Below are 11,609 nucleotides of genomic sequence, written 5' to 3' on the forward strand. Positions count from 1 at the left end.
GTGAGGATGGGGGGCGTGTGGGAGAAGGGGAGGGGGTCATCAACAATCCTCTTTTTTTTTTCCTCCCTCTTCTTTCTTCCTTCCTCCTCCCCAGATGATGAGAAGGCTGCCGAGCGCGCTGCACACACCAGCCGTGCGTTCGTTTCCTCTCTCAGCCACCAAGTGCCCAAAGCGCCGATCCGCTCCGAGCCGAGCCAAGCCGAGCCGAGCCGCGGCGTGCGTCTGTGCGCCCCCACAAGTATCCCCCCGCCTCCACCGCCACCCCACCCTCGCCTCGCCTCGCCGTGCCGTCTGCGACCGCTGTTTTGTGGCAATGGAGCCGTAACCAGCCTCATCAGCGCGCTGAAGTGAACCGAGCGAGCGAACGGAGACAGCTGAGACCGAGCGGGCATGGAGGAGCAGCGCAGGGAGGCTGGAGTCTAGACAAATCAACACATCCACTTGTCCGGATTACTTTTTTTTGGGGGGGCAGCATTTTTTTTGAACACTCTCATTAGAATTTAAAACCAAGGATTTTCTTTTTTTTTTCTCTTCTGATCATCTGAGGCTCTCACTGCGCTGCGAGGATGCAGGGGAAGGAGGCGAGCGTTTGCACGGGATGCTGGAGACTAACGCTGTTGTCGTGCGTCCTGGTTCTGCACATGATCCCGCTGTCCGTGCACGGTAAGAAACTGGCCCCTTCACTGTGCACTTTAAATCATGCATTGCTTAATTTAAAAAACTCAAAATTTTGCTGGTGCAGCACGGTCGGTCCCCTCTGTGGATCCAGGGTACCTTAACACACTCCCACAGGGCAGCCGGAAAGGAGGTCAGTGAGGCTCGGATTGTAGGTTAGGAAGCACTTCACACTCAACTGAATAGAAAGATGCTTAGGAAAGTAAAAAAAATGAATATAACATAACACCTTAGTGGTTGCTTTCTGCACTGCAAACTGTCAGTAAATCAGATTTCATAGAATTCATCCTTTAGAATCTGGATTTTACGCACAATTTTATCGATATTAGTGCAAATATAATCAAAATATCACATTGTAGGAGACAAACACAGGATGATTAAGGATCATTGTTGAACACTGGGTCTCTGTAGGGGTTTTGTAGAGATGCCACACGAGAAAAAAATGGCATTAAGCAAAATTAGGTCAGCGTAAAGACACAAGTGTACAATCTGAGTCCTTCTGAACAGAATGGAGACACCGGGGGAGGTAACAATGGGGTCAATGTGGACACTGCAACAGAGACACTGTTCAAATATTGTGAGATCCATCTACAAGGTGATGTTATAGAGGTATCCTAGGGTATGAATGTGCAATAAGGTCACAATCAGCTCAGTGTGCACTCACTGTAAGTCACCACACAGCAGAGGGGGGTTAAAATACCGTTTAACTCCCTCCAACGCTGGAGGAATACCGATAGAACAACACAGCGGCATTGTAGGAGCCAATCACAGCAAAATCAGGTCACTAAACCAGCACTTGGAGTACTGCAGTCGCACAATAAGCCACTGCAGGAATATTATTGGAAGAATTTGGAGATTTGTGACAGCGTCCAGTCGATGCAGTAAACCGGATCCCCGGAGGCGCACTGGCACTACAGCGACACAAAGGCGAGGATTAGGGCCGGAGGGGATCTGATGAATAATTCATGAAGGGATCTGAGGAGACATTCTGATACACAGAGAGGAAAAAAGGCAAAGAAAAAAAAAAAAAACACACACACACTAGGGTAAACATTAAAAAAAGACACGGAGGTTCTCTCTCTCTGCTGCTTTCCGTGTCTCTTTGTCTGAGATTCATTGCGCGCGGCGGGCTACATTACTGTCAGATTAATAATGCAGGAGCGTGCACGAGATGAAATCAGTCTGGCGTTATAATCTAATATAATCTGGCTGATTCCTTTCACAGCGCTGGCTGGAGTTCATGCAGCGAGATTGTGAAGGTGAAGTCCAAAAAATATATTGTTTTATTGTGTTTGACTTGGAGCTCCAAAATCAGCCTGGAAGATCTGAACCTCCAACGTTCCCTGTGAGCTGCACACCAGAGCCAGATCCAGTGATTTAAACCAAATTATGTCACTTCATCCAACAACCTTTGCTCCAGTTTTTCCTGCTAATGACATGAATGTGAGTGTTTTGCCTCCCAGAATACTATAGCCTGAAATCTGATGTTAAAGCCCCACTCTGGTCATTGTTTTAACCCCAGAAAACTCCCCCGGTTAAGGAAAAAATAAAAAGTTAAAAAGGTTGGTTGCCCGGAAAAAAAACCCCTCCCGCCCTGAAAAGGCCTAAAAGAAAGGGAAAACGCAACCCCAACCCAACAACCCAACCAAAACCCCGCCCAAAAAACGAAACGGAACCCAAAACAATCGAAAAATAAAAAAAAAACGGGGAAAGGGCCCCCCAGCAAACCGAAAAGAATGCATCCCTAAAGCCGGAAGAAAACCTGGCCGGCAAGAACCGGGGTTTTGGGAACGGCAACAAAAAAACAACAGGGCAAAAAGCCCAAGCAAGGCGGCAACTGCTTATGAAAAAACGCCACACGAACACGTTCACAAGGTAAAAAACTTGTTCTCACCAGAGGTATTCATTAAAAGCTTGTTCAGGCAGCATCGTGCACATGAATATAAGAACATTGTGTGTGAAATATTTGACCTTAGTTCCTTTAAAGTGATGGAATTTGTTCATCTTACCGACGTTAGATCAGATGAGCTGCGCCGCCACAAGGCCAGCAGATGGTTACATGGTGAAAATCCACCCGCCAGCACTTCTGAGGCTCAAAAGTTAACACGTTATGAAAAAAACACATGATAAATTATGGGGTTTATGTGCTGGAACTGTTTCTTGGTCGAGTGCAGTGACTTTGCTGGTTTCCTGACACCCTTAGCATCCAAATTCATGCTTTCCAAGGGATACGCGTGATGTGAACTTCATCGTCCGTCCGAGTCTGCGTGGCTCCACGTCGACTCCTCTGTGGACGTCTGCGTTCATCCCAGAATGTGTGGCTGCACCAACAGTCTGCGCTGCAAACCTGCACGACTGCACATGCTCCAGGAAATCAGATATTAACGCCTAACGCCTGTCAGGAGGAGAATTTTGAGTTCTAAATTCTCCACAAATCCTGTGCCATGTCCACCCACAGAACTCAGAAATATTTGCCTTGACACAGCGCTGCAGCCTCACTGTGCAATTTGCTGCTATATCCTGCAAAAAAAGCACAAAGTCACAGCCTTTCAGAAGCACCTACAGGAGTTCTGTGTGTTTCAGTGTGAAGGGCAGAGTGACCGGCCGAGGCATAGCCATTGTAGTGTGAGTGGAACAATGGGTGCGACTGATATCCACTTTCAAGGTCTGTATCAGTCACAGAAACCAAAATTAAAGGTATTTTATAAAAGTTGCACATTATTATTACTCAAAACTGTAAACTCAAGTGAAAACATTTAATATCAAATATGAAAAAATGATCATTGCCCTCGTTATTGACACTAACTAGCTTTGTCGCGGGTCTTACAATATAGTGCTGACAGTACAAATCGCTTGAAATGAGTGTGTATTATTTGAAGCAAAAAAAAACTGCAGATGGCTGCACTGGAATCATGAGAAATTACCCGACAGCGACGCTGGCAGCTCTGCGAGGCTGGAGGGGCTGCGCTGCTTTGAACTAAATGATGACTAGCACATGTAATGTTTAGTTTAGCATGTTCACCGTTTTATTTAAGAAGAGCCAGAAGAAAAGATCACCAAAGTCGCTGGAATTTGTCCTCTGGGCACGACGATTGTCTGAGAAAAATGGCAGTCGGTGATGTGTTTCAGCCTGAACCGAAGCGAGGCTCTGACATTAGCATCCGTGCAGTTGGCGTGACTAAAACTGTGCTGATAAGATGGAGATTTCTCCAGTTTTTGGAGGTCAGTGTAGGATATTAAGATAATAGAAATGCAGTGTGATCCTCTTAAAACTCAAATTTTGTTGCACAAATAAACCCTTCAGGGACATTTTTTTTGTCACTCTCCATCATTGCCGCGGTGGGGATTTGCTGTCAGCTCAAACTCAGGTGGATGTATTAAAGAGGTTGGCAGATCTGGTGCAGACAACATAAAACAACCTTGGGCTAACCCTCCTCATCCTCCTCCTCCTCCTCCTCCCCTCTACCCATCCAACCACACACACACACCATCGCCACACACACATCTTCTCGCTTCACCGGTGAAGTGAGGAGGCGGCAGCTTGCCCCACATCTGTGAATGATGCTCAGACGACCGAGGCCGACTGCCCCGAACTGACAACAGCCAACCAGAATGCCGTCACTCATTTCCCGTCGGCTTTTTTTTTTTTTTTTCCTCCGGTGGCCATTTGCAATCCTCCTCCGTCTGTGCATTTAACGCTGATGATATGCCTCTCGCCTCCTCCTCTCCTCTTCCTCCCCCTCCCTCCCTCCCTCCCTCCCAGCAGCGGTGAAGGTAGTGGATGTGTGATGGACGGAGCGATGGCGTCCAGTTTCTGCGACGTGCATGTACGCCATCTCTTCTCGTCTTATCCTCTCCCTTCATCTTCCTCCTCCTCCTCCTCCTCCTCTGGCCCGCTGACACATATCTGCTAGTTGACAGATTATCTTTGATGTGCACTGGGTTAATCTTCAAGCCAAATCCTCCCTCCATGACTCCACTAACCCGATTCAGCCTTTTTTTTTTCTTTCTTTCTTCTTCTTTTTATTGCAAAAATAAAACATAAGTAAAACAAAAAAAACAGCAATCATAAAAATTGATTCTGTCTATAGATTATCGGTGAACAATGGCTTTGCACTCTCTCATCCTCCTCCTCCTCCTCCTCCTCCTCCTCTTGGTCTCCATGGAAACCACACACATCCATTGACTCCGGCCGGCGGAACAGTGTGTTCATATCGCCGCCATAATGTGTTCGCGCTTTGAATTTCATTAAGCTCAAAATGTTGGTTGGATTTTTGGCTCACGCTCGCGTTTCTTGCCAAGTCTGGTGGCTCTGCGCCTACTGGCCATGTATGAGGGTGTACGTGTGTGTGTGTGTGTGTGTGTGTCTAAAGCCTCCAGCAATGGGTGTAGTCCATCATTACCAGCTCTAATTTGTAGATGATATCATTATTTGTGCTGGTGTATTCATTATTTCTGCATAATGATTTCATACGCTGCACAGTGTATTTGATTTCCAGCAGATTACTGTTGGCCGTGCAAACATCCCTGCTTTCAATCAAATCAGAACGCCGGAGAGAAGCGGCGACATTGTTCGAGCGCGTTCCTCCTTTAAAGTCACACTCGTGGATCGTTTACAGTTTGCTGCTCTTCGCCTGGTCAGATCCCGTGGTCGGGATTTTTCAAAATCTAACCTTCAAAAGTTGGCGTTTGATGCTTTTGAGTTTTCAGAAAACGAGGCAGGGATGTGTAGAGGAGTCGGGATTGATGCCTGACACGTCTTTAGATTGCCGCAGTTGCACTTAACGTGTCCATTCAGGACAGTAACGAGCCGTCCTGTTAGCAGCGTGGCAGCAAATGGAAACGCTGCAGTGATGTCCATTTTGTTTCCCCTGAATCAGAACAGTGAGTCTGGGATGTGACGTTCAGCGACTCTTTATTCTGCTACGTTTTCTTCAACACGCTCAATAGCTTCTGTCATTAAACCTCCCAAAAGACACAGAAAGCATCAAGTGCTCTGTACAATTAGCACAGTTCACCTTTAACTAGCAGCTCGTCGTCCTGCTCGAGCAGACCTCCACATGTGGACCGAATGATTTAGGATCAAACTACCAAATACAAGCCTAAAGCCCAAACCTGCTCTACCCCTACAGCAGCCTGACTCAACCACTCATCTGCATGAGTTCTGCACAAGACACAAGAGATCTTCCCTCGTGTTGTCACACAGGCATTTAAAAAAAAGTGAGACGATGGCAACTGACACAACACTGAGTAATGAGAGGCTTTGTTATAAAAGTGAAATAAGCTGAAGTTTGTCAGCTGGTAAAAATAACACAATAAAGTGTGATTGATATAAAAGAGGCTTGTGTAGTCCAAATTCTAGCAGGTTAGTGTGACACAGATTGTTCCTGTGACATGTTAGAAACAACTTTTATATTCTAAAATACCATTTCACAGAACGGAGACTCATTTAGAAACTAATTGAGGATCATTTCCTGACACCAATAATGTACATGTAGGTATAATTAGAAGACCCTCTCCTCTCATATTAGCAATTTCTTTCATTATTTATTCAAAACACGTGTTTTTTGGGGGAGGATTTGAGAGTCTGAATAATTTAAACAGGTTAAGAAAAAAGTCTTTTTATGCAGAACTGTTGAAGCTGAGCTGCGTTGAGGAAGATGGAGGAGGAACGAGGAGGAACGAGGAGGGGCGGCAACATCCCTCACATCTCTAAACTGGGATCGGTGGCGGCTATTATGTACCTCATCCCGGATAAATCCGTTTGTTTGGAAACTAAGTGATCCTAATCTCATTTGTAATATCCTCCCACCTGGAGCTGCCTGCAGGCCAACATTAGCATACGTAGGTGTCCACAGGCTTGACCCGACCAGCTGCTGGCTTCTCTCTCTGTTATGTTGGTGATGCAGACCGACTGTATGCTGTAGGGAGAGGCGTGTTGGTCCTCGTACGACAAGGGGGTCGGCGAAACGCTCTCAAATTGGAGATGTGTTGTGCTGGAACGATTTGTTAACGGGGAAAAATGTCAGAAATTAGGCTTTAAACAACTAAAACCTTGGATATGTTTTGGTCACAACTTGAAAAAATCACGAGGACAGTTTCTTTATTGTTCCTTAACAGCAGACAAGCTCGAGCAACAAGTTCTTGAAAATAAAAAACCCTTTGAGTTACCTCTGGTGAACTAGTTTTCAGTGTTTAACATCGTTGGTATTTGCACGTGAGACACTTAAAAGGGCAAATAAAGGTGGTTACTGTACTGTTTTCCTTTGTATAGCCGACCTGTCCGCTGCGTGGAGCGGCACCTGGGGTTATTTTGCAGAAGCCTGGCATTTTTAATTTCATCGGGGTAAACACAGCGGACGGCTGGCGGCTGTTCGCTGTGGGTGGCACTCGTGCCGCAACGTTTCTGCTGCCTTCAGATGGCTGCAGAGATTTAATGAACAGCAGGGGAAGCTTTTTATACATAAAGCAGCTGTGGGTAACAGATACTTTAAGAGGCGCTCATTAATTTCTGGATGAACGCAGACCACTTTCCTGCTTTGCTTCAATCACGTCTATTCATTGATGTTGGTTTAAATGGTTTTCCCGGTTGGAGCCGGATTCATTTTGGCACATTTCTCCAACAAGTTAGTTGGTTCGGGTTGATTAAATCGCTCAAGTAGCAGTTGAGTTTTGTGTTGTGTTCACTCGAATGAACCTCCCACCTGGAACACCTGCCCCTCGGCGTCGCTCACCTGGCCTGGAGTCAAACACGAGGTCGAGTCAGAACGCTCAGTGAGTCAACAAATGCTGCAGAATTAACAGAATCCACCTACATACCAATTACTGCCCACGTCTGACTTGTTGTTTTTTTTTTTCTCCTGGCTGTGGTGTTAATTGGTGGCTGTTTCTGCAGCTTATTTAATGTTTATTTGTAGAGTTACACGTATGCAGCGTGAATCACTGCCATGCCCGAGAGGCCTGGTCGATATTTAGCATCTTTCCAATTATCTCTGTTATTGTTTTTTTTTATTTAATCTGATTCCTGGTAACTTAAAAAATGCACTGTAATGCAGGGCTTCTCTTTATCTGTTGTTGCCACTCTTTGGACTCATATCCTGCCCACAGCACCGTCTGATCGGTCACACATCACGATAATAGTAGGTATCGTATAACAATATTAATAGCCAATCAACACTGAAGGATGAATGTTGAAAAGTTCTCTTTAAGTTAAACATATGTCAGGCTAGAAATAAGGCAAATGCATCTCAGTGACATTTTGTGTTGGAGTTTGGATAAATTCTGACACCAAGAAATTTAAAACCCACCACAGCGTTCATAGCCGAAGCCAGTTTTCATTGAATGACGAAGTTCGGTGAAAGATTTGGCAGAACTGAGAACAGGTGCGTCATCGTCTCACACACTGAGCTCCGTTAATTAATGCATTAATTATCACGATTGAGAGATTAACCACATAATACAAAATATGAACTCTTAAACAGACACATTTCGTTGATCTGTGCGACAAAAATGAAAATGATGTCAGTGGAATCCAAATGTTTGATCTGTTCAGGAAGAAGAAATTGGACTAAAACGATAATTCACCATGAAAACAGTCGAGAAGACATTTAACAGCAGCAGCAGCAGCAGCATAATAACATCTTTATTCTTCTAAAACTCACTCGTGTCACCCAGTGAGTGAAGCGTCCCCTTCGGTTTCACCTCCACGCGCTCGACCTCGACAGCGTCCAGGTGTTTGCTGCTGCAGCTCTGGCTCACAGGTGTGACAGTTGTTTGCAGCGTAGTCGTCCTTGGCGGCGCTCCTCCAGAAGTTTTTGCAGGTGGGGAAGGTCATTAAAAAAAAAAAAGTTTCATGAGCAGTCTGACAGGATGCTCCTATACGTCCTGGCTTAAAGACCAAACAGCACCGATGGTGTGTGTGTGCGATTTTAGCAGCGCTGACTTGGCGTTGTTCTCAAACTCTGGACGCCCTTCAACAGTAATTTACATGTTTCTGTCTTCGTGTTGGCAGCGTGTGAGACAAAGGGTGAAAAATACGGAAAATGGAGTCTTGCTCGTCCGTGTGTAGGCTTGCGCTTGTCTCTTTGTGTTAACGTGTGCTACGGTGCGGCTGCTTTCTACGGTGTGGGATTTAGAAGGTGTGCTTTTTGGAGGGGGGGTTTGTGTAGGTGCGAAGCTGCCTGTGTGTACGTCCTTGGTGGAGCGAGTCATCGAGTTCATGCTCGTGCACCAGCGCTCGTTGTCTGGCTGCGCACGCTCCCTCCTCCATCTACCGCAGACTGTCATATTAGCATTCGGTCCGCCCATCACACCCCTCTGTGAACACACACACACACACACACACACACACACCTGTCGTGGTAACACACTAGGTTCAGTAGAAAGGCAGATAATTAGACAGCTGGTTTTATTTGGTTTGCGCGGAGCTGTTTTCCCTCGTGTGGTGAGTTTGCTTCCCAGTTTACAGTAACGCTCACACGATAGATTAAACTCAGAAACTATTCAGTGAATCAATCAGGTCATCTTGGGAAAATAGAAATCTCTTTTTTTAAGCAAATGTCAAAACATTTGCTGGTCTAAGCTTCTCCTAGTCTTATTTGATTGTTGGCTGGATAGAACATGTGATTTGAGAACATCTTCTTGGCTTTTGGAAAACTCTAATGGTCTCTTTTTCCACTTGACATTTTAAAGAATTGAGAAAATAAACATGTAAAACGTGGCTGACAGCGGTGAGCACAGGGCCAACAGCAGTAGAGCCTTATATAATTTAAACTACAGCCTCAGGTGGTTCAGCATCCATGAAGGTAATAATTATGTAAGGATGGAGAGGAGGTCAGGGAGGATGGATTGGTCCCAACATTATTGGCTTTCAACAACTATCTGACATTCAAATGCACTTCTTGTTGGGATTGGATCAAACAACATCACGTCTCCCCGAAATCTGTGACGGTTTTTCTCTTTGATTTGGAAAAGCCATCATAGATTTTGGTCCAGACATGTCCAACTTGATCGTTATTTTATTTGAACCCAAACAACAAACGCGTTTGGTTTTGTAACAGTGAATTGTAAAGGTTTTGAAAGTTAATAAAAATCATTAATAAATGATGTCAGCAGTGGCATTAAATCAGAAAAAGCGAGTATATGTTGCTCTGGACAACAGCTGTGAACGATGTATCTGACCGATTTTTGCTAATTTGTTTAAAGCTGAGGTAAAAATTAGGGAAATGCAGCACTTCTCTTGCAGCTCTTTCCTCCGTGTCCCAACGTCTTCCCTCCAGATATTATTGTGGATATGCATGTGCTTCATACATCCGTAGAACTCTTGATAAATTCATGCAATCCAGCCTTTCTCATAGCTAAACGTTCCTGTGTTTTTTTTGCAGCGTATGCAGTTGCTGCCAATGCTGGAAGAGCAACTTTTCCTCCACTGAATCAGGTCTTCTAACATCTGAAGGGACGCACATCTGCAGTTGTTTAACAGTTAGCAGGAGGATTTAGTTAGCTAAGTGGATTTTCTAAAGCCAAGAGCACGTGGAGAAGTCTGGTTTCATCTCAGACTCCCTAAATTAGAATATTCTAAAATTGTATCATGATTTTTTTTTTGTCCAGTGACTCCATACCACAGCTTTCACTCCCAAAACTTCCTAAAGCTGTGAGTTCTTTACTGACCACGGTAGTTTCTCATGACCAAATTCTTTCTGAGATGAATGCAGCTTGGTAACTGAAAGCCTGAAGGAAAATGTGGTGAAAAGGCAAGAAAAGGAAATGATTAAAATGTGATTCCTAACCATATATTCAAGTATAAACAAGAAGATGACACATAGAGTACTTAATTACATGATTTTTCATAAGGTTTTTAAAAAAAAAATTCAATTCAATCACCTCAGATTCAGGTTGTAATAAGATTTTAACACAAATTCATGGTCATCCATTTATATACCTGCTTGGAATTTAATCGACTGCCTGTTGAAAGTCTGGCCACAGCGGTAGAGAAAAACAGGCTGTGTAAAAATAAATGCATGGATAGACACATGAAGTATAACATAAAGATGTAAAGAAGCAGAGAAAGAGCTTATGTGTGTGTAAAAGAGGAAATCTTACATGCGAGGCTTCGTGCAGGTGTGCACACGGGGTCACATTTTTTTAACCTCATCAAAACGGCCGCGCTTCAAAGATAAAGACAATATCATCGGGCGTGTGAGCGAGCGTTTCATGTGCGCGGATGCAGATCTCGTCGGGTTTTTGCAGCGCCGCATCAACCCTAGCGAGGCCGAGACCGTTTCCATAGCAACACATCCTTCCTCCATCCCACCACCTGTGGAGTCAGAAATGAAAGGATTTATGTGATGGAGGGAGAAGGAAGAAAAAAAAAAAAAAAAGGCAGAGGCAGAGAGGACGGGAGAAAGAGAGTGAAAAGAAAGAAGGAAAATGACAGAAGCAGAAAAAAAAGGAAGGATTGAGGGAATGAAAAGGAGATCGGAGGAGACAGAGGCGACATGAATGACATTTATAATGTACGACGCGGGGAGATGGCGAGGCGGAGAGAACGGCGAAGGAAAGAGATGAGCGACGGCAGAGAGAGCAGACCTGTGCATTTCTGCTTTCTATCGATATTAATGAGCAGCGCTGAGTAAAGATGAGGAATCCTGGTGTGTTATTCATTAGAGTGAGTGTGGGAACAGGAAGAGAGACGGGGAATGTGAGTGTGGCTCTCTTGGGATTCAGGTATTTGAAGCTGAAATCAATGAGAATGAGTTAAAGAGGCTCTCACTGCTTCATCTGCGTTCACTCGGCTCGGCCGGTCGGCACACTGTGACTATTTATACAAACAGTAGTAAAATCCTGTGTGGATAATGAAGTACCACCACTAGAAAGTACTGAAATCTGTGTTTTTGTTTGTTTTAATAGTGAGAGAAACTCAAATTGTTGATGTT

At 44.7% G+C, this 11,609-nt stretch overlaps 1 protein-coding gene across 5 annotated transcripts in view; it reads left to right on the top strand.

Annotated features, from left to right (window-relative positions):
* Nucleotides 1–309: 309 nt before the first annotated feature.
* Nucleotides 310–11,609, top strand: part of cspg5a (chondroitin sulfate proteoglycan 5a) — a 67,831-nt gene continuing 56,531 nt past the window's right edge. For all 5 annotated transcript variants that reach the window (XM_008291280.1, XM_008291282.1, XM_008291281.1 and 2 more), the window contains exon 1: nucleotides 310–663. In XM_008291280.1, coding sequence (XP_008289502.1) covers nucleotides 567–663 — 97 coding nt within the window. In that variant the 5' untranslated portion in view covers nucleotides 310–566. The remainder of the gene's footprint in view (nucleotides 664–11,609) is intronic.

Source organism: Stegastes partitus, unplaced genomic scaffold (assembly GCF_000690725.1).
Source record: "Stegastes partitus isolate 25-593 unplaced genomic scaffold, Stegastes_partitus-1.0.2 Scaffold729, whole genome shotgun sequence".
Lineage (NCBI taxonomy): Eukaryota > Metazoa > Chordata > Actinopteri > Pomacentridae > Stegastes > Stegastes partitus.